Source organism: Thermobia domestica, chromosome 2 (genome assembly GCF_964235325.1).
Source record: "Thermobia domestica chromosome 2, izTheDome1.hap1.1, whole genome shotgun sequence".
Lineage (NCBI taxonomy): Eukaryota > Metazoa > Arthropoda > Insecta > Zygentoma > Lepismatidae > Thermobia > Thermobia domestica.
Window position 1 is genome coordinate 146,127,986 of NC_137455.1, and position 24,274 is coordinate 146,152,259.

The 24,274-nt window shown below is 43.3% G+C and overlaps 1 protein-coding gene across 3 annotated transcripts in view; it reads right to left on the reverse strand.

Annotated features, from left to right (window-relative positions):
• LOC145676037 (uncharacterized) overlaps positions 1-24,274 on the reverse strand; it is a 92,955-nt gene that overhangs the window by 16,006 nt on the left and 52,675 nt on the right. For all 3 annotated transcript variants that reach the window (XM_081746894.1, XM_081746898.1, XM_081746906.1), the window contains exon 2: positions 3,043-3,249. In XM_081746894.1, coding sequence (XP_081603020.1) covers positions 3,043-3,219 — 177 coding nt within the window. In that variant the 5' untranslated portion in view covers positions 3,220-3,249. The remainder of the gene's footprint in view (positions 1-3,042; positions 3,250-24,274) is intronic.

Below are 24,274 nucleotides of genomic sequence, written 5' to 3' on the forward strand. Positions count from 1 at the left end.
GGTTGGAAATATATAGAACAACTTGACCTATATGCCAAAGTGACGTGCATGACTGGTAGATTAAGAATATAACATGCACTACTCAGTTCCCTAGTAGTAAGAAAGCTTTCGGCGCGTGCTTGGCTTTTGGCTTTCTACGCTTGCACTTGAAACGCATGCTTTAATACAATCCGCCTTTTGTTGTATTTGTAAGCGATGCTTTAGACCCCTCGCAGAGCGTTATAGCATCACTGGCCGTGCATTGGCTATTGGCTTGACTTATAAAACGCTTGCGTGAAGCTTGAATGGAACACTAAATGCAAGATTGCCACCATGTAACTTCGATACTGGAGTCCAGCTTGCGGCATGCTTGCATGTTTTCCAATCTAGCTAGATGCAAGCTTGACCGACTTTCAATTCAAGCTTACAGCAAGCGGTTTGCAAGTTGTCTCTGCTATTAGGGTTATATCCTATACTAATGAATAAAACCAAAAAACATGATAATTTCACTATTAATATTCTATATTAGTGGACCTATAAAGTTGAGAAAAGCATATCCATAATATCTAGTCAACAGTAAGTCACTTGGCATCACAACTAATGTGACTCATTGTTATGACTAGATGTGATACATTCGGTGTACGTATTTCAATTTCTATATTTTCCACGATATCACCTATATACGTTATCAGATCAGTACGTTCATTATTTATTCGTCAACTCCTCATCTAGACGAGTTGTTTGATAGGTCACGCGGTACAAAAACGTTCAATAGATTTTGTGTTACTAATTAGGGAAAATTAGTTGTCGTTGTAATTTGAGCTTATTTACTCGATCCGAACAGCTCTTTCTTTGTAGCTATATAAACCCGATCGGTCAAACTTCAGTGTTTAAGCCCTCTAGCCACGACAAGGCCCGGGTAATGAGAGGAAAGAAGGCTCCAGTTGGATGTTATTTGCTCGAGCTTCGCTTTAGTTTTTGGCTATGTGTTAGAATCATGTAACTCACTCGTCATGGTCTTGGCAAGCCTTTGTTTTTGAGGTGTGAGAGCTCATTCTACGGCGTGATAGTGAGGTTCACTAATATAGGATATAGTGAAATAATTATTTTTTGGGGTTTATTACTTTGATATAGGATATAATTGGATAATGCGTATTATATTCTTAATCTACTAGTCATGCGGAGTACTTTGATTGATATATAGGATATACAAGTCAAGTTATTCTATATATTTCCAACCCAGAAGGGCCAGGGTCACTTCTGGGCAAATAATTGAAATCTATTTTGGAACTTGCTCGACAAACCCTTTGAGAAAATATATAGGTTATCCCCAGATTCAAGGTTCATTTTCGGAGTTATTGTCAGTTAGGTATACTCAGATTAGGTAAGCAATAGAAACAAATGAAAAGGGAAGAAAAATGGGGACCTTGAAAGTAAACATAGTCAAATTCACCAGCGTTCAGAAGATATCTACAATGCACCGAGCAAAGTGGGTCGGCGGATCCGAGTGGGTCACAGTGGGTCACGTCCTTTGACACACGATCCAGTGACCTACTTGACCCACTCTAACTCTGATACGTACTACTACTACTACTACCACTACTGCTACTACTACTACTACTACTACTACTACTACTACTACTACTACTAATAATAATAATAATAATAATAATAATAATAATAATAATAGCTATGATATACATTATTTTATGGACACCAAGCGATGGTCCTTTTATCAGTCGTTCAGAGTAAAATTCAATCTATAATTATACGTGTCAAAAGCAAAGGGAAATAAGCCTATTGTGAAATTTGACATTTGGTATATGTTGAAGTCTACGGTAATAAGTGTAGTGGATATAATTTTAAATTGAATGAAAAGATTTTGAGAATTCAATTATTAACTCTTATTGCTTTGGCCAAAACATTGTTTGGTTTATTTCCTTATGAATCGAAAACTTGCGATTGATTCACGTTCATCTCCTTACATCATTCGGACATTTTCAAACGTTAACCTTCTTCGTATTGAATATACGTTGTTAGAACTACGTTTCAGCATTGGGTAACTATCAGTTGAATATATGTTTCATTCGCTTATCTATATAAATACAAGTAGAAATGAATGTAACAGTGTTTGATGTCTAACTCCTCCTAGACCAATGCTCCAATTTTGATGCTTTTTATACACGAGTGGACTCTGGTCTAACTTAACTTTTTATTACATTTTCGGGAAGAAGGTAGGGAGGTTGAAGGGGTGATCAATAAAAATAATCGAAAACAATCAATATTAGTGCCCAATCGATAATTTTCGAAGTTGCTGAGATGAATAGTGATAATCGTGATGCCGTTTATGTCTTGATTCATCCTCCATCGACATAGGGGGTGAAAAGAGGCGAGGTGAGAAGGAAGTGGCATTACGGATCTTTACCATCACACTTTTAATGAAATGTGCTTCCTAAGAGGGAAGGAGTGTTCAATTAATTTCTTTACACCTATTTTCTCCGTGCGCGCTACAAAAGACGGCTTTCTTGTATATTATTTTAGAATATCTAAGATAATTGAATGTAGGTATGACTAATTGAATACTATTACTAAAAAGAGAGAGAAAAACAATAACAACTAAAAAGTAATTAGTTAGTTAAGGCCAACCAACTGGGACGTGATTTACATAATTTATTACCATTCAAAATAACATTACTTCCTAAATATACCGTAAAATGTCTTATAAGTCTTTCTTGGTTTCAAATTATTATTTTATTTATTTATTTACAGTATATTACTTTTTTGTATGAAGTTGAAAATTACTAAACTTTACTGGAATAGCAAAAATCACTTTTACTTAGTAATTAGCAAATCATATTAATAAAATTACATTTAAAATGATTTTGTCCAGCTCTAAGTTTTTGCTTACGAAGGTATTAATGTCACGTTATGTATTTCATACAGCAACGGGAGAAAATGAAAAAGAAATTGCATCTTAATATAAATCTACTATCTCTAAGTACACTTGACATAGAAATTACAATGAATTTTAAAAGAGAACAATACTTTTATATAATTACATACCTTGCCGAAAGCCCCAGGTTTGGAGAACGTGAGTACAAATTTAGCGAGTGGGGATGATTCTGATGGTAATTTGGCGTTTTCTTGTTGATGTCCAGCCTTTAAGTTTCTTTCACTGCTCTCAGCTTGAAGCACAATAGAAAATACAACAACTGCCACTAATTTGGGAAAATAAATCATTGCGTTACTGTCCTTTCAAAATCTGTGGACCTGGAAGAAAATTAGAGCTTTTAAAAGAAATGCGATAAAAGCATTAGGTATTTATTTCCAAGATTAAAACAAGAAAAGAATAAGTATAAAATAACATTACCAGTAGATATTAGATTTGATTTTCTCGTCGTGTGTAAGACAACTATTCCTTCTCAGTTTTTTTTTTTCAGAACATGAGGACAATTGTCAGGTTTTTAATGAAATAAATATTTATGAAATATGAACCAAATTGTCTGTCATTTTTGAGAAAATCGTCCAGAAGACACTCATGTCCGAGAGTAAACTACCACTGGGTTTTCCAAATGAAATGACTGGTACAACGATATAGGGAGGGGGAGCAATGATATATTAATGTATGAAATATGTATAAACAAAATCGTTAGATATGTTTTCGAGAAAAATAGCTTTTATTCTGGAAAATATCTCTAACAATTTTGTTTATATTTCACACATTAATATTTTATTAAACACCCTCCATCAGGTACCAGGACGTGACGGATACAAATGGCCTCGATGCTGACGTCCCCATTAAACTTAATTCAATCAATTAATCAATTATTTTAAGGATAGAAAAAAATCATAAAACCACCCTATAGAATCTTATAGAAACCTTAAGTTTAAAATTTGTTTTTGATATGTTGAGCGCGGTGTATAATGGGGCGTATACGGAAGTATACGTGTGCACCCCAGCGCATATTCATCTTACATTTGGAAAAGGATGAGTGTATATGGGATTGGATATATCCTATATTTTTTGCAAACCGCCGAGCGAATGCGAACTAAAAATACTAGTAGGCCTATTACATCACTGGTTAAGTGATACGGCCTCTGGGCGAGTGAGTGCATATGTTTACATCGGGACGAACGGACGGACAAACATTTAAAAAATCACTTTTCCGGTTTGTAGGGTCCATGAAACATGTAAATCCATTAAAATCCCGAATTCGTTTTTCTTTTCATGACCAGCACATTTTCTTTTCTTCTATCGTTGCCTGAAAGTAAAAAGAGTTAACGTAGCATCCAGTTCATAGATGTTTTAAATATTTTATACAAAAATCATGAAAAAATACGAAACTGAGTATTGAAAGATATAGTCTAATATGATTTTATTTACTGTACTAATATGTAATATACAGGATGTCCATAAAGTCCGTTGCCACCCCGTGTATCTTCGAAACGACTGCGAATATGAGCAAACGCTAAATATGTACGTCATTATTGTGAGTGGCTTGAATTTGGAGCTAAAAAAGAACCATCCCAGACACCTCATATAGGAATACGTGGGGTTAACTTGGAAAGGTCTCTGAAAATTTCTTTTGTCGAGATCTTTCCAACGATATATTACTCGACATTGTTTGCCATTTGAAATGTTCAAGTTGACTTCACGTACTCCTATATGGAATGTCTGGGATGCACCTTTTATAGCTCAAAATTCAACCCCTCACAATAATGACGTACGTGTTTTTGCGTTTTCTCATATTTGCAGTCCTTTCGAAGATACATGAGGTGGCAACGGATTTTTTGGACACCCTGTATATATAGTATAAGAACTAAATACCGTATATTATATAAGTGTATACTCTGTATGTTTTGCATACATACGTTAAGTCTAAACCATTAAAATATGTAATCACGTACAATAACAAGGCTCTAGGCTCGAACTTCGTTATTCCTTATCTATGTATTTACAAGGATAACTATTCATAATGTACTATACATGGTGTCCATAAAGTCCGTTGCCACCCCGTGTATCTTCGAATCGACTGCGAATATGAGAAAACGCAAAAACATATCCATCCTTATTTTAAGGGGTTTGAATTTTGAGGTATAAAAGGTCCACCCCAGACACCCCCATATAAGGGTACGTGGGGTCAACTTGAAAATTTTAAATGGCAAAGGGGGTCGAGTAATATATCGTTGGAAAGGACTCGACAAGATAAATATTTTGCCGAAAGTTTCAATTCTCTATGTTCACCCCATCCAAAATGGCTGAGGTTCATATTTCGTGTGTATAAAGTCCGTTGCTACCCCTGTATCTTCGAAACAATTGAGAAGATGATAAAATGCAAAAACACGACCCTTCGTACCCTTATCTGGGGTGGACCTTTTTTTCACTCAAATTCAAGCCCCTTAAAATAATGATGGACATGGAGGTCGCTGACTCCTCTCAGGCTCCACAAGCTCAAATGCGGAATTCGTTCGTTCGTTGTTCGTTCGTTCGTTGTTCTTGGCGGATTTTAGTTTTACAAGTAACGAGCGTGTGCTCTTGACTTGCATTTGAGTGTTCTTTTCTTGGCGTTTGTGTTACATCATCTTATCTTTTTCGGATCGCTACTGTCGCAGATCCTTCGGTTTGTTTTCCTTAGGGTGGTCGAGGCATCCTGTAGACTTGTCTTCTAGGTGCATTGGTTCCAATGGCTGCGATGCTGGGGTTGGGGTGGTTGGTGACCTGTGCCCAGAATCTGGCTGAAAGGTTCTCTCGAACTTCCTGGAGGAGGGGGAGGTCCAAATCTTCATGTAGTTGTGCAATGCTGGTTCCGAGTGCGTGCCGGGTTATGGCTCTTGCTGCCCTGTTCTGGATCACCTGTAGCTGACGTTGGTGATGACGTGCTGCGTGCTCCCAAGCAGGGTGAGCGTACAACAAGATGGGCCGTATGCTGATTTCGTAGATGTGTCTTCGGGTACTGTGGCTGAAGCTCCCGCTGAGAAGAATTGGCAGCAGTGCTCGTAGTGTTCTAGTTGCTTTGGTGGAGGTTTCCGTTAGGTGTCTTCGGAATGTTAGGCGGTCGTCCAGGATAACTCCGAGGTACTTGGCTTCTTTTGCGAGAGGTAGCAGGGTTCCAGACATCATGATGGTAAAGTTCCGGTTTGCGTATCTTCTAGTGAAGTCTACCAAGGTGGTCTTCGCTGGGTTGATTCTGATCTTCCACTTCTGTGTCCACTCTTCGAGTTTGATGATATGTCTCTGCAATGCCCTTTCTGCGTACCGTGGGTTGCGATTCTGGGCAAAGACTGCCGTGTCATCTGCGTAGGTGGCTAGTAGTGTGCCATGGTCCGTAGGAATATCTGCAGTGAAGAGTGCATACAGAAGTGGAGAGAGGCAGGACCCCTGTGGTACTCCTGCGTGGATTGGCCTGGTGTCTGTTAGGTGCCCTGAGTGGAACACCCGGAATCGGCGATCGGTCAGGTAGCTCCGGATGATCCGGATTTGATATGTGGGGAGGCCGGCTTGATGTAGTTTATGGACCAGTCCATTGTGCCACACCCTGTCGAATGCCTTTTCGATGTCTAGAAAGAGGCCTAGGGTGTGGCCTCCTTCGTTGTACTGATGAGTTATTTTGTCGACTACCCGGACTAGCTGAAGGGTGGTGCTGTGCCCAGGCCTGAATCCGTGTTGATGGTCCGGTAAGCTGTCTCTTTCCTGCACCTGGTCCATGATTCTCCTTTGGATCACTCTTTCCACGATCTTTCCTAGGTGGGAGAGCAGACTGATCGGCCGATAGTTTTTCGCCTCTGTCCTGTGTCCTGTAGTCTTGGGTAGCATTATGATTCGAGCTTCCTTCCACACTGATGGGAAGTGTCCCGTTCTCAAGATGCCATTCGTAATTCTCGTGAGGAGTGCCACAGCTTTCCTCGGTGCTTGTTTTATCGCCAGGGTTGGAATTGCGTCTGGTCCTGCTGCCTTGCGGTTGTGTAGTCGTTTGATTATTCTGGTGATTTCCCTCGGAGTAGCCAGGTCTGTCGCCGGGAGATGGTAGTCCTGCTGGATGTCCCGCAGGCTGGCCTGCACTGCTTCTTCCGTGGTGGCGTCTGGAGGGGTGTTGTTCTCCTGGAAGGTCCCCTGGAGATGGTCTGCAAACACTGATGCAATTTCTCTTGGTGAATACACTAATCCCTGCTGCCCTCGTACGGGTTGTGTACGAGGTGGGCCTGGGGGTCTTGCTATGGCGCGGAGGAGTTTCCAGAACTCCCTGGATGGGGCGTCTATGGCTTGCAGTCTTTCGTTCCATGCTGAGTACATTTGTCTCCGGAGCCGGTTTTTCACCCGTTTCACCAGTGAATTCCAGAGTACCTTGAGCTGAGGGTGCCTTGTCTTCTGCCATTGGCGCCTGGTCCACCTTTTGAGAGAGATCAGGGCCGCCGTTCGGAGGTCTTCAGGTTGTTGTTGTTGCTCCTGTTGTTGAACTGTGGTTGCCAGCCGATAGGCTGATCTGATGGCCGTGGTGAGGTGTTGGACTGCATCGTCGATCTCCTCTGAAGTGCTCACTGGAAGCCGGGTGTTGATCATCTCTGCTAGCAGGCGAGTGTACTCATTCCAGTCGGTGGTGGCTTGCTTGGGTAAGCTGTTCACCGGAACATGGTGTCTAAGTGCTATAGTGAACAGCACTGGTATGTGGTCCGACTGGAGGTCATGTAGTACACCTGGGCCATCCAGTATCGCTGTGTTGGCTGACAGGGTGATGTCTAGCACATCTGGTAGTCCCCCGTTCCTTGGGAAATGGGTGGGTTCCCTTGGTGCTGCCGGGATCAGATCTATCTGCCGTAGAGCGTGGTGGAGTGCTCTGCCGTTTGCATTCGATACTCTGGAATGCCACGCCGGGTGTTTGCAGTTGAAATCGCCTGCCAGCAGAACCCTGTGTCCCAGTCTTCTTAGAGCAATGAGATCCGGAGGGTGGAGTCTGTTCCCAGGTGCCCGGTAAACAGAGACTATATGTAGTGGCCCATCTGGAGAATGCAACGTGACGCCAGTTGTTTCCAGGGACTGTAGTGCAGGGAGTTGGAGACGGTCGTGTGCGATCTGCCGTTTGAGTAGAATTGCTGTGCCGCCTTTCCTTCCCTGACGGTCATCCCTGTATGTGGTGTAGTTCCTGACTCGGAGGGAGAGGTGGGGCTTCAGGTGTGTCTCCGAGAGCAGTACCACGTCGATGTTCTCTCGCTCCAGGAAGTCCTTGAACTCTTCTTTTTGCTTCTGAATGCCTTCAGCATTCCAGCAGGCCACCCGTAAGGCTCGGTGTATATGGGAGTTACTGTGCGCCATCATCAAGGAGTGTTGCAGCTACGTCCAGGAGTGTCGTCAATTTTGTTATGGGATCTTTGGCTGCGGCGATCTTCTTCAGTCCTTCCTTCAGGTTCTTCAGGAAGTTCTTGACGTTCAGCCCCGTCAGTAGGCTGAGGATCTCCTTGAGTGATGACGCCAGGCTGGGGTCCTCTGCTGTGGCGTCTTCGGATGACTGTGTTTCCGTTGGCTGCTGTTCTGTCTGTCTGCTGGGCCCTGGTTTCTCGGGCGGGTCAGGCTGTGACGTGGTGGCTTGTGATGTCGCTGTGGAAGATGTTGAGGGTGTCGCTGTGGGCGTTGGCGATGGTGGTGATTCTGGGTTTTTTGGAGGTGTCTTCTGGGTTGTCTTGTCTTGACTTGGTACTTCTTGTCGTGGGGCAGAGTTGTCTTGCTTGCGTGGTGGAGGGGTGATTTGCTGGTTCTTGCCTGTCCTCTTCTTCTTCTCCGCCTGGAGGTACGGGCATCCCTGATAGTTTGCAGGGTGGGCGCCACTGCAATTTACACACTTTGCTGGGGCGTCTCTGGTCTTCTTGGGACACTCCTGTGTAGAATGCTTTTCCCCACACTTCACGCATCGTGGTATTGCATGGCACGTTTGTTGTGAGTGGCCAACGCGTTGGCAGCGGTGGCATTGCAGCAGGTCGTTCCCTTTGTACGGCTCTACCACTACTCTGTACCAAAGTAGGCGGGTGAGCTCGTAGATGCTAGGTTTCACTTGCTTCTTTTCTAGCGAGACGAGAAACAGGGGGAATAGGGGTCTGGTGCCCTGCGCATCCGGTCTGCCTCTCATCTGGTGAACTGCGAGTACGGAGTGTCCCTGTGCTTCCAGTGCAGTTTTGACATCCTCCGGATCTGTGTCAATGGGTAGTTTCCTCACTACCACTTTCAGTGGGCGGGAAGTTTTGGGGAGCTCTGTTGAGTAGGGGTAGCTCTGCTGTTTGCAGAACGCCTCTACTTTTGCGTGGTCGCTCATTGAATTGCAGTGAAGTTTAATAAAGTCTTTGTTAAACCACACTTTGGGGGGGCTGCGAGTGCGGCCGCCAGTGTCTTCATTAAAGTGTTCTGTTTTTCCACTCCATATATGAATATGGGGGGAACTTGTCGGGCTCTGAGGGGTATGGTGGCACTGTGTTCTTCACTTCCTTCTTCCATGTCCACTTCATTTGAGGTTGATGGTTGATCCTGGGGGGGTTGTGCTTTGCTGGTCTGGTGTTAGGGGGGAAAATCTGTTCCTACATTCGGTCCTGAATTCCACTAGGGAGCTCACTGGTCCAGTCGGTGCTCTTTTCAGTGATTTTCGGGGGGGCTGCAGGAATCCATCGTCTGAGGTGGTGGTTTCTTCTGTGGGCCTTGGGGGGGGCGGCTGTACTTCTGTTGAGACTCCTGGTTCTGACTGGTATGGAGTTTCCTCCTCTCTTTGTTGTAAAGGGGGAAATTGTTGTGGTGATTGGGTATCGGGCGCTGTCTCCTGCGGTGGGGTCATCGGGGGGGGCTCCTGTAGGGTTTTCGTTGGTTTCTTGGCCTTGGTGATGGTTACTCTTCGCTTACGGACTGTGCCCAGGGCGGTGAATTTGAGTCCCTGGAGCTGCTTAGTGACGGTGTTAAGATTGCTGGGGGGGGCTTTCCTGGGGCGGGGCCCCTTGCTGGTCGTTGGTCTGCCCTTACGTGGCACGGGGGCTTGGGTGTTCCCTTCGTTCATGGCTGGAATCACTGAATGGAAATCCTACTCAAGCACTATAGTTCCGGTGGCCCTTGAAAGGACCGCAAGGGTCTTGATAGCACTGTCTCTTATTATGGGGGGGGAGTGCCCGTGGGTGCCGTGAGCTTTTTGGGCGTGCTCCGGCCGGCCTATTTTTCTTTTTGCCTTTCACTGTGTTTTTGCTTATTTCTCGTGAAATTGTTCCTGTTGGGATATCAGTTTATTCATATATGGGAGTGTATCGTTCTAATCACTTGCACTAGAGTTTATTGATATAATGTATTTGCTATGGGGAGTGGCCGCAACGTGTTGCTTCCTCCACACAGCGTGGCGGACTGAACGTGAAGCGCCTGAGTTCTCCTTTTTAAGGGCTGGCTGGGAGCCTGTTTAAAACAGCCAATCAGAAGCGAGATCTCGAAGTCAAACTGGCCAATCCCGATAGGGTGCTTTCTTTCGGGTCCGCGCTCCTGAACGACTACTTTTTGACAGTCACTTGTGCGGGAAGTGTGCGTGCAGTGCTTTGTTTGACCAAAACATGCACGTGCACACACTACTCTACAAATGCTAGCTACAGCACAGCACTTTACACTAAATTTATCAGTTCAGTTCAGTTTGTATTGGCGGATTTTAGTGTACGAAGTTCCGGGCGTATGCCCTTGCCTTCCATATGTTGTGAGTTATCTTGATTGGCTTTTGATTTCACTCGTATTTACAATGAAGAGCTGCCACTGTCGCAGGCTCTCTTTCCTTTTGTTTATGTTGTTTTATGGCGGGCGCGGCATTCTGTAGACTCTTCGTCGCGGGTCTCCAGTGCCTATGTTGGCCACCAGCTGGTTGTCGTGCTGGTCTACTGATTGCCAGAATCGTCTTGATAGTACTTCTCTTGTTTCTCTGAGGAGCGGTAGCTCTAGGTCTTCGTGTATTTGGGCTATTCGAGTGTCTCGTGAGTGACCCGTAATAGCCCTTGCTGCTCTGTTCTGGATTATCTGGAGAATTCGGTGGTGGGTTGCTGCCGCATGCTCCCATGCGGGGTGTGCGTACAGCAGCGTCGGTCTGATAAATGTGGAGTAGATGTTCCTTTTCGTGGTGAGTTCGAACTGCGGGCTCAGGAGGATTGGTAGTAGCCATCTGACTTTTTGAGCTGCTCGGTCGGCCGTGTTTGAGATGTGTCTGGAAAACGTAAGTTTGTAGTCGAGGGTTACTCCCAGGTACTTGGCTTCGTTCTGGGGAGTGAGTGGTGTGCCTGACCAGGTGAGCCTGTAGGTCTTCTTCTTTGTTTTCCTCGTGAAGTCCACAAGTGTTGTCTTTGTGGGGTTTATTTTTGTTTTCCAGCGGCGTGTCCACTCCTCCAGCTGATTGATGTGACGTTGCATGGCGACTTCTGCGTAGCGGTGGTTGTGATTGCTAGCAAAAATCGCCGTGTCATCCGCATAGGTGGCTACCATTGTGGAGTGCGTGGTTGGTATATCAGCTGTGTAGAGTGAGTACAACAGTGGCGATAAGCACGACCCCTGCGGCACTCCTGCTTCAATCGGTCGTGAGTCAGATGTGTGTCCCAGATGCGTGACTCTGAATCTTCTCCCGGTTAGGTAACTCTGTATGAGTTTGGTTTGGTAGGTTGGGAAGCCCGCCTGATGAAGTTTGTGTAGGAGTCCCTGATGCCACACCCTGTCAAATGCCTTCTCGATGTCGAGAAAGAGTCCTAGGGTGTGGCCTCCTTCGTTGAACTGTTGTGTGATGTGGTCCACGACTCGGACTAGCTGGAGTGTCGTGCTGTGTCCTGAACGGAAACCGAATTGGTGACATGGCAGTAGATCCTGGTTCTTCACGTGTGTCAGTAGTCTATGTTGAATTACCCTCTCTACCACTTTGCTGAGGTGAGAGAGGAGACTGATGGGACGATAGTTTTTCAACTCCGTTCTGGTTCCTTTTGCCTTTGGGATCATCGTTAGGCGGGCTTCCTTCCATTCTGCTGGGAAGTGGCTGTATTGCAGTATGGCATTGGTGATCCGGGTCAGTAGGACGATGGCTCTTCTTGGTGCTTTCTTAAGGGTTAGTGGTGGTATCCTGTCTGGGCCCGCAGCTCGATGGTTGTGCAGTTTCCGGATGATTTGCTGGATCTCTCTTGTAGTGGCCAAGTCTTCAGGTGGAAAAGGTGCATCTTCTTGGAGGGTGCGTATACTCTGCTGTACTGCTGCTTCCGTCATAGCGTCCGGTGGGGTGGGGTTCTCCTTGAACGTTTCTTGGAGGTGGTTAGCGAAGAGCGTGGCTTGAGCTTCTGGTTCGTATACCATACCGCGTGGGCTGCGGAGCGGTTGGATGCGTGGTGGTGCTGGCGGTCGGGCCACGTTACGTAGCAACTTCCAGTATTCTGGTGACGGTACATCCATTGCGAGGAGCTTGGCGTTCCATGCGTTGGCTGCTAAGCGATTTAGTCTATTTTTGACTCTTGTGTTCAGGAAGTTCCACAGAGTCTTATACTGGGGATGTCTTGTTGTTTGCCACTTCCGTCTAGCCCATCGCTTCATTTGGATTAATGCGCTAGTACGAAGGTCCTCTGGTTTCTTCGTTTCCCTGGTCTGCTGCTCCATTGTTGCACGGCGGTATGCCACCTTGATGGCTGTGGTTAGATGTTGGACAGCTGTGTCGATGTCTTCCGGGCTGTGGAGTGGTAGTCTTGGATCGACCAACTCGGCTACTTGGCGGGTGTACTCGTTCCAATCCGTTTCGATCCTTCCTGGCACTCGACGAACCGGAACGTGATGTCTGGTCGCCACAGTAAGCATGACCGGGATGTGGTCAGATAGTAAATCATGGATGACGCTGGGTCCCTCCAGGATTGCTGTGTGGGCCGAGAGGGTCATGTCCAAGACGTCTGGTAGGAATCCGTTTCTTGGGAAAAACGTTGGTTCCGGCGGTGCTGCTGGTAGGAAGTCTATCTGCCGTAGTGCTGTGTGGAGTATGCGCCCGTTCACGTTGGATGTTCTGGAATTCCAGGCCGGGTGCTTGCAGTTGAGGTCTCCACCTACAAGCACACGGTGTCCTAGTCTTCGGAGCAGTTGAAGATCTGGCGGGTGAAGTCTGAGGTTTGGTGGTTTGTATGCTGCTACTATGTGTAGTGGCCCGTCTGGAGAGTAGATCGTGATGGCCGTCCCCTCGATGGACTGCATTGCTGGTAGTGTCAGTCTGTCGTGGGCGATCTGGTTTTTCACTAGTATTGCCGTGCCTCCTTTTCTTCTGTCCAGACGATCCTCACGATGGATGGTGTAGTTCCTAATACGGAAGCTGTGCTGGGGCTTCAGGAAGGTTTCGCTCATCAGGGCCACGTCCACGTTTTCCCTCTGGAGAAAATCGGTGAGTTCTGCTCGTTGCCTGCTCACGCCTTCGCAGTTCCAACAGGCTATTCGTATGTCCCGGTTTACTCTTGATTTAGTTTGTGCCATCATCCAGTAGTGTAGCTGCAACTTCTAGGATGGTGGCGAATTTGGTTGTTTGGTCTTTGGCGTCTTGGATCTTCTTGAGGCCTACTTTAAGCTTCTCCAAGAAGCTCTTGATGTTTAGGCCCGTCAGTAAGTTCATGACTTCCTTGAAGGATGTTATCAGGTCTGCGTCGAAGGCGGTCTGGGTTGTGGTAGCTGGCTTGGGCGCTGCTGTTGCGTTGCCACTGTGAGGAGTTGTTGGCGTTGGAGTGGTGGGTTGTTCCGTTGTTTCCGTCTCCGGAGAGGTTTCTTCTTCTGGGGTTGATGTGCTTGGCGTGGGTTGAGTCTCTTCTTCTGCCGGCTGGAGCTTCTTGGAGTAGGTGTCGGTTGTACTTTGGCGTTGCTGTGTGTTGCTCTTCTGTGGTTGCTGCTTCTTTTTCTGGCTGTCAGGTGTGGGTTCATTGACTGGTGGAAACTGCTGCTTTCGAGATGCACGTTTTTTCTTTTCCGCTTGTATGTATGGGCACCCCTGGTAATTTGCAGGATGTGCGCCATCACAATTGACACATTTGGCCGCAGTATCGCGTGTCTTCTTCTGGCACATCTGGGTGTCATGCGATTCACCGCACTTAACGCACCTGGCGATCGCCCAACATGTAGTCTGCGAGTGTCCAACACGCTGGCAACGGTGGCACTGCAGGATGTCGTTTCCTTTATAGGGTTCTACTGCTACTCTGTAATAGAGCAGCCTCTTCAGTTCGTAGATGTCAGGTGCGCCCGCTTGCTTGTTGAGAGTGACCAGGAACAGGGGAAACTTGGGTCTATTGCCCTCAGCGTCGGCTCTGCCTCGAAGTTGGCTGACTGCTTTGACTGCGTATCCCAGTTCTGTGAGGGCAGTCGTGATGCTGTCCGGTGGGGTGTCCATTGGAAGTTTGCGGATCACTACTTTTAGTGGTCGGGACGCTTTTGGTAGTTCTGTCGCGTATGGCCGTTTTTCGTGCTTTAGGAAGGCTTCCACTTTAGCAAGGTCTTTCATTGAAGCACAATGCATTTTAACAAAATCTCTGTTCTTATACACTTCCGGGGGGGAATCCAGGGTGGCCGCGAGGGACTGCACTAGCGCAAACTGGTTTTTTACATCATAAATATATATCGGGGGAACCTTTCTGGCTGGAAGGTTGAGGAGTCCTACTGTTGTTCCCGTACACTGTCTTGAGTCCTGGGTGTTTTCATTCTGTATGTTTTCGGCACTAGGTGGGCTTGTGTCCATGTTGTTTTCTTCTTGGTCGTGTCTTGCAAGGAGGCCATATTTGTTTTGGAAATCACAAAGGGACGTGATGGGGCCAGAGGCGGTTCTCTTCATTGTCTTTCTTGGTCGCTGGAACTCTCCCTCCTCTTCTTGGAATGTAGAAGGTCCGGGTCTGGAGTCGTCCATTGAATCTGTGTTGTCTGGTGCTGCTGTTTGCGGGTTTGGTGTCTGCAGTGGGGGGTAGTTGGTGTTGTCCATTTCTGGGGGGGGGGCACTGCTGGCTGGATCTGTCTCTGAGGTGGTTTTGGTGGTTGATTGCTTTGGTTGTTTCTTTGTTTTGGGTGTCGCTCGGCGGTGGATGCTGGTTGTTCCCAAAGTTGTGAACTTCATGCCTCTCAATTGGTTGGTAACTGCCTTGACTGAGGCGCTTGGTGGCTTCCGGGTGCGGGCGCGGACGTCTTTCATCTTGCCTCCTTTATTGATTGTGGTACGGCTATCTTTCGTGGGGTCAGCCATGGCTCTGAAAAGGACTGTAATAGGTTCGGCCTTTTCGGGGGTAGCTGGGGTGGGAGCACTAACGTTTGTTTGCGTGGCTCTGAAAAGGGCCGGATCGCCGGCCTTTCCAGTGTATTTCAGGGTTTTAGCGGTTGTGTTTTCTGCCGTAGTGGGACTAGTAAGGGCCGCACTAGGCTTATGTCTGACGGTATGCTGAACGCTGTCTAGGAGCGTATTGGACGAGCTCCTAGCGGCCAGTTTTTCTTTTAGCCGGATTGCTGGGATTTTTTATTATTTGTGGGAAGAGGACCTAATTTTCTATTTTTTCCCAGCCTATCAGCCGGGCTCCCGCACCAGCGGGCAACTGAGCTGAGTGACGATGGTCCTGTTCTTTTATATGTGCTGCTAGCGGATTCTGGCTTCCGATTGGCTCCCGCACCTGCGTCACTCCGACCAATCAGAAGCAAGCTTTTGGTTTCTGTCGTCTCGGGGCCACGCAACTTGCTGAACAAAACTGTTCTTGCCCGTCGATATGGCGGTTAAAGTGCTGCCGTGCTTTGTTGCTAGCTACCAACTCTACTCCTAGCTACGCATGCAACATGCACACTGCACAGCACTTTCACAGACACTTGAGTTTGTCACTGCACTTAAATGTTCACAAACACTGTAATAATGTTAATATCAATGTTTATTGAAGGCGAGGGGAAACAACAGTTTATATTTTCACAAAAACACGAAAAGATGTCTGGAGCACAGGCGCTCGCGTGACGCTCACTACAGCTTCGTATCTCAGTATGGTAAATTTATCAGCTTCCGTCATCCAGTTTTAAAGGCTGGATGCCGGAAAGCTGATTCCTGATTGGCTGTGGGCGTGAAAGGAATCGAGCGCCAGCTCGCGACAACCCGTCTGCTTTATTATTTTCCGAGTACACATGCTTGATTTTATACAAGAAATTATTGAACAAAATATGAGCGATTGGGTACAAAAAAGGAACTCGACAGACTTGTCGAGAGAGACAGTACATAACAGCTATGTTATCTGTGTATATCAAAGGTATATGCTCTGCATGGAGAACAATGGCGATGGCTGCTGCGATGAACTCCATCACGAAGATCGGGTACGGATGTGGAACTTCTGCTGCAAAGACGGGTTGTCCTTGGTCATCTGTGATGGCAATGGAGGTCGGTGTAGCATCAGCAAACAATTGTATGCGAGGCGTCTTGTCTTCCCATATGCGGCGAGGACGAGAGGTAGCGGCGGAGACTGCTTGCTTCACAAACTGCGTTGGTCCATGCTGGAGAATGGCGTGGGCGACTGGAAACGAGAGGGATGTAACGGGGGTGACCCATGTTACATACCCGGCGAGAACCTGGCGTGCATGCCGAGACAATGCGATGAGAGACCACGGCACTGTTTTCACAATCTTGAGATATCTGGGGTCTACACTCAGAGAATTGTCGGCGAGATCCACTTGGATTCCCAGGAATTGGAGTTGCTTGACTGGTTGAAGAATATCATATTCTTTATCATATTCTTTCGAAGATACAGGGGGTGGCAACAGACTATGGACACGAAATGTGAACCCCCATCATTTTGGATGGGATCAACATATGGACTTGAAACTATCAGGAAAATATTTCTCTTGTCAAGACCTTTCCAACGATATATTACTCGACCCCTTTTTCCATTTAAAACTTTCAAGTTGACCTCACGTACCCCTAAATAGGGGTGTGTGGAGTGAACCTTTTATAGCTCAAAATTCAAGTCCCTTAAAAAAATGATGGACGTGTTTTTGCTTTTTCTCATATTCGCAGTCGTTTCCCAGATACACGAGGTGGCAACGGACTTTATGGACACGAAATGTGAACCTCCGCCATTTTGGATGGAATCAACATAGGGACTTGTAACTTCCGTGAAAATATTTCTCTTGTTGAGACCTTTCCAACGATATATTACTCGACCCTCTTTGCCATTTAAAATTTTCAAGTTGACCCCACGTACCCATAAATGGGGGGTCTGGAGCGGACCTTTTATAGCTCAAAACTCACGCCCCTTAAAATAATTATGGACGTGTTTTTGCGTTTTCTTATTCCGCAGTTGTTTTGACGATACAACAGACAGCAACGGACTTTATGAACACCCTGTATATCAAGATGATGTTTAATTATATAAGAAATAGAGCACGATTGTAATATATTGAAGTGCTAGATCTTTATTTAAGTCACATTTATAATTGAAGTTTATTTATTGCGTAACGACTTGCGTACCTTGAAACGTTGACAAATGCCGTTGCATTGTATTTATTGTATAATCAGTCCACCAGTTTATATATATATATATATATATATATATATATATATATATATATATATATATATATATATATATATATATATATATATATAAATCATGTAACACTGTAACAATTTGAAATCTAAGACTTGTGTATAAGTAGTGTTTCCCTTGAGACCAGAAATGATTCGTCTCATCTCGACTTAAGAGCTCCCTCGTGGCTAAGCGGTTAGCATACACGCCTTTAGCGCTGGAGACCTGGGTTCGATTCTCGGAGGAAGCTTGTGAGATTCGGATTCACGTCTCATATAGCCTCACTGCTAAAAGGGACACTAAACTCAAATCAAGGAAGCAAATAAATTGTCTCGACTTTAAAAGTGTAGCTCTTGTCTCGTGGGTAACAACCTTGTTCCTATTTATGTATTTTTTATGAGAGCAGTACAAAATTGGAGACTTATGTCTCCCACTTCACAACAAAACTAAGGGCCGCGGTGGCTCAGTGGTAGAGCGTTCACCTCTGGTGCTAGGGGTCCCGGGTTCGATCCCAGCCCCCGCCAAGTGAACTTTGTGGTGGACAAACACCGTGTGCGTGGGTTTTCTCGGGGTTCTCCCGTTTCCTCCCACTTTCTTCATTCCACCATTTCATTCATTACTCATCATCACCGTCTCCTTTAGCCTAACCCGCATAACCGTGGGACGTAAAACTCAAAGATTTCATTTACAACAAAACTAGTGACTGTTGTTATTTCCCACCGATAATGATTTATTCTGAAATAAACAATATAGTGATTTTCGATCTCTCATCAGACAAATAGTATTATTCAAAAACGTAATTTTGTGCATGGTTTCAATCTGGAAATGAAAACATCGTAACTGGTACCGAAAATGCTCTCGATAGACAAAAACGGTATTTCGGTAGCCTGTTAAATAAACGCGTGGAAATCTAAGAAAAAGATAAGCCAAGTGCACACACCAAAACAACGGGTTGAGAGAATGTTCCATCGAGAGACTGAATAGGCTATTAAAATTAAAGAACCTCAAAATCTCGGAATCAGATTTCTGCCAAACTATTCAAGATGGGAGAAACCATCTTAATCAAGGAGTTCCACCGACTAATCTGCTCAATATGTCAGAAAGACAAAAAAATTGGAAAGACTACTTCATACATTTAAATAAGGTCAAGGGCACGGTGGCTCAGTGGTAGAGCGTTCACCTCCGGTGCTTGCGGTCCCTGGTTCGATCCCAGCTTGCGCTGTGTGGATTTTGTGGTGGACAAACACCGTGCTCGTGAGTTTTCTCGAGGTTCTCCCGTTTCTTTCCACTTTCTTCATTCCACCATTTCATTCATTTCTCATTATTACCGCCTCCTTTAGCCTAATCGGTATAAAACTAAAGATTTCTTTTAATTTCATTTAAATAAGGTCACAAAACGGACTACAATAATTATCGAGGAATATTGCTACAAAATCTTGGTATCTTTATTACAGTTACGTATGTAGATGAAGTGGTCTGACATTATCAATGTGGCTTTAGATGTTATACCTCTACACTAGATCAAATATTCTATATCGCATATTAGAGAAGAAGTGGAGGTATGATTCTATATTTTGCTATTCGTAGACTTTATAAAAGCGTGTAAATGATTCCGTTAGAAGAGATATACTATATTTCAAAGAATTCAGAATTTCCAAGAAGTGTGTAAGGTTGGTAAGTGAGTGTTTTAGTAGAACAAGAAGTAAGGTACGAGTAGGAAGGAAACATTTTATCCTATTTCGGGATTTATAACGGTCTAAAAAAAAATAACGCCTTATTTATGTTACTTTTCGATTTCGATGTGGAATACGTTATAGGAAAATTAGAAATAATAATAGACGATTATTGCTGAATATACTGAACCAACTTCACATAATGCAAAATAGCCCTGATGGTAGACTATATAAGGTCAACTCAATAAAGCACAAATATTCTTCTGGCGGTGTATAAAGCAATCAGTTTCGAAGTAAATGTAGGCATTTTGTAACAAGCCGGAAGAGTATCTACAGATGCGTTATAATTGATAATAATAATAATATGGAGGTGGCTGAATTTAAGTACTTATAACGAAGAACTACGAGAATTGAACGAAGTAGACAGTAAACTAAGTGTATTCAATAGAGCTAACTAAACCACTATATCTCCCTTGAAATTCTAAACCTGCTTCATGCATTACATTAGAATTACCTTCTTTTCATTTAAATATTTCAGCTTGAATTCACAATACCAGCCAATTACCCCAACCACATAAATTGCAAAAGGGAAAACGGGACGTATGCAAAAGAGACGTATGCAAAAGGGAAAACTTATCTGAAAGCAGTTTCTGAAAGATATCTCCTTCAAAGTGATCAGAAACTTGTTTCCCTGAAGAATTCAAGCGGAATGTCGTTGCAATTCTAAACATGGAATATTATTAACCACAACGTTCATCTAAATATGTCTAACAAAATTGATCCGAATGTGTTTTCTTTCAACTCATTTAAGAATACAAAAGCTGTTTAGCTTTTGCTGACAGTTGAACAGAAATTGACGTCAGCAGAAAGTGTCCTGTCCTTTGAATTGATAGCGTGTTCTTAAACAGCTCAGGTGCGGAATGAACATGGATAATTGATTATACGTCTAAGAATGTACAATCCCATTGTTCATAATTTTCTATCCGATTCCATAACTTCTTGACCTCCCACTCCTCCCCCCATACACAAATATAATTCTATATAAGAGTGAATCAAAACTTCCATACCAATTAGTATAAAATTAAAACGGAGTTATACTGGCCACAAGAAGTTATGGTAGACACATGTAGAACAGTAGAGGAAAACAATTTGATATTGTTGGGGGAGTCCACTCTCATATTAGGTTAACGAAACCTTCACTACTGTATCTCTCTTAAAATTCTAAACCTGCTTCATGTATTACATTAAAATTACTTTCTTTTCATTTAAAATTTTCAGCTTGAATTCACAATGCCAGCCAATTACCCCAACCACATAAATTGTTTCTCCTTCAGCCTCACATAATTCTACATGATCATTCGTGGCTAATCCAACTTTCTTTCATTTTATATGGGGTAATGAAGGAACTTTTGACTCACACTGTATTGTATTGTATTGAGTTCGTCCGATTGAAATGTACGGGACACCGTACTAAATTTTCTCGATCCAACTTCTTAAACTAAAGCATCTTCCCCTGAAGTCATAATCAATTAAACATTTTCTTGTGGAATACGAACAAAATTATGAAACGTTTTTGGAAAGCTTCGCCCAAAAGTAAACTACCTCTTGTAGATTTTTCCGTAAGAAATGACTTATGCCACGTGTTTACCTATTTTTAAAACATGGCCAAAATATCGCATGAGTTGTATTTTACAAAACTGTTAGGAAAAAAGAGTAAATCACCCTCATGGATATTATCATGGAAGTTATTTATGCATCATTATAGGAATATTAGTATTTATTAATGAAATATGAACAAAATCATAATATTATTCAACTTTGTCTTGGAATACGCTATAAGGAAAATCAAAGATAACAACCAGGGCCTAGAGTTGAATGGGGTTCATCAGATTATCGAAAATGCTGATGATGTAAATTAATAGGGGATGACGGGAGAACAATAGAAAGAAATGCAGGGATCTTACTAAACGCTTGCAAGAACATTGGCTTAGAAGTAAATGCAGAGAAAAGTAAATACAGTAGGAAGTCGAAAATCCGAACTAATTAAGACCATGGGTAGTTCGGATTTTCAAATTGTTCGATTTTCGAAAATGACCAAGAAAATGCTATTTAGGCTTAAATATACTGTATGGTATGCTCTTTTATCGCTACAGTGGTTATACAGTATGTACAGTAATTACAATACCGTACGTAAGGCTTCTTACATTTAATATTTCTGAAGAACCTGCTCGTACATTAAATTAGACTGTTCTTGTAACTCACACTTAAAACTTAACTTTTATAGGCCTAAGGGAAAATAAAAATATCTATGACAAACAATTACATATGAATGAGCTTTTGTAAAAGCACTGACTTCACACAAAGAAAATTGAATTTGTGTACTGTCACTGGCTTCTAGGGACCGCATTCGGATTATTGACGTTTCGGATTTTTGACGTTCGGATTATCGACGTCCTACTGTACATTGAAATGCGTCGGGATCGTAATGCGACAAATTATGGATGCGTTAAAATATCTAATAATACTTTTGATAAAGTGAATAGTTTCAAATATCTAAGATCAATATTAAAATACGAAAACCATTTTCGCGAAGAAATTAAATGTCGACTGAAAGCAAGGAATTCGTGTTATTCAGTTAAAAATCTCTTGTCGCGAATTCTGACGAGGATTTTGAAGCTAAACGATCATGATACTTGTTGTTCTGGATGGTTGCGAAACATGGTCGCTTGCTCGGAAAGAACAACATAGATTGAAAGTATTTGAGAACAAGATCCTGAAACGAATATTCGGACCCAAGAGAAACGTGAATGGGGAATGGCGGAAACTTCATAGCGAGGAGCTACGTAATTTGTACGGTTTAATCAACATTGTTAGGGTCATCAAGTCTAGGAGGCTCAAGTGGGCAGGTCATGTAGCCAGAATGGAAGAAATTAGGAATGCATTGAAAATCTTAACTGGAAGACCGACCGGAAAATGATCATTAGGAAGACCTAGGCGCAGATGGGAGAACAATATTAAGATGGATCTCGCAGAGATAGGAATACAAACTGGATCCAATTGGCTAATGATAGAAGTCAGTGGAGAGCTTTTGTGAACGCGGCATTGAATCTCCGGGTTCCATAGTCCATAGGGTTAGTTAGTTAGTTAGTATAGAGTTACTAGTGAAATATTGATTTATGAACTATGAACAAAATTGCCTGAATAGTTTTCGAGAAAATCATTCGAAAAAACTCATGCCCAAGAACAACCTACTCCTCATAGATTTTTTCATAACAAATGAGTTATGCCGTATTGTCAGGTTATTGATTAAATATTTATTTATGAAATATTAGCAAAATCGCCTAAGTTGTTTTTGAGGAAACCCGTACGAAAAATATTCACTCCAAGAATAAACTACACTTTCTCGATTTTTTCCCGGAGAAATGACGTATATCACTATATGAGGTTGTTTTCGAGACATTCATTTATGAAACAAACAAATTGTTAGTTTTTTTTAATATATATATTTTTTATTTTCACCTTTCGGTAAACTACCCTTATTTGTGAAGGTGGGAAGAAAATTCGAAAACAAAAATCTGGAGAATAATAAAAGAACGTTAAGTCTAAAATTTGATGAGATACGTACGTTGAACGGTATGGCATCTAGACAAATGTGTATGAGAACGAACGGACGAATAGACAAACAGATCGAAAGAACTTTTTTGGTATCTATAGATCATGATAACGTGTAAATCCGTTGAAATTTCGAATTCGATTTTTTATCCCGCAGGATCTACACACTTTTTCTCCCCTTTTGTCGGTCGAAAGTAAAAATGAGCCCGGTGCCTACCGACCAACAGCGTATTCTCATGAGCTCCTCAGAAACAAGATTGCAGGCGAGGTAAGCATATACGTACACCATATTACTGTCGTTCCGCGGCACTGCGCAATCGGAAAAGTGAAAAAGTTGGACACATGTGTCCACATGAGTTGACACAGGCTACTAAAAGTTGCCGTCTGGAGACGTGTAGTTCTGAGTGTACATAATAACGGGAAAGATTTTCTGCACCGAATTAATGTTTCTGATGAAAAATGGGTGTGTCATGAAAATTGTAAACGGTCAGGACAGTGTTTGAATTGTGATCAACGTCCAGGACAGTTTCGAAAACCATCCTTTCATCGGTGTAAGGTGTTGTGCTGATATGGTTGTCAGTGGTAGGATGATCCATTATGTCTTACTCCGTTGCGGTATTTAAAAAAAAACACACACACACACACACACACTGCTGCTGCTGGTTGTTACAGTGCTGAGCTCTATGGAATGGACCACTAAAACTTATCTCCAAGCATCCAGCAATGGTCAACAGACATAATATACTCTATGTTGTGCGACAAACAATCCACACATATTTGTCGTTCAAAGGACGTAGCCAACTCTTCATGAGTTGAGATATGAAATCTTGACGTCTCACACATGGGAACGTCTGTTATGACCGATCGATACGATGTGTGGTTGAGGACTTCATTGCTGTCTCCCACTGACTCCAAACTTCTTTCGCCATGGAATGCAATCGTTGTCTGAGTGACAACAAAAGTCTGTGGGTCTAATCAGGTATTGTATGTTTGCTTTATTTTCCTTTATTATTTTATTTTTTCACGGGTGTTACTCCCATTTACTTTCTAGTTTCATAATTTTTCACCCACGCACAAACACAGAGGATACTTGATCTAGTGACACTTTTAGATTCCCTTTTACCTTCTTATTTCAGTTTTTCGACAGTGTTAGATATGAGAAGGTAAAACAGTTGGGTTGTCCACTTTCCGTTGCTTCATTGTCTATGGAAAACAAGTGCAGATGCACATTTGAATTAAGTTTAAAACCAGTTATAAGCATTCATATTTGAATTTTGTTTAGCTCATATTCTTTCCATGTCGTTCAAATGTTGAGGATTGGTTGCTGTGACTTTGATGATCATTATTCTATGTTCAGAATCGTTATTTAACTCCCAGTTCTGCAGAAAATACAACAAATTCCTACAACTTTAAAGATTTTCTACAAATATATATATATATATATATATATATATATATATATATATATATATATATATATATATATATATATATAT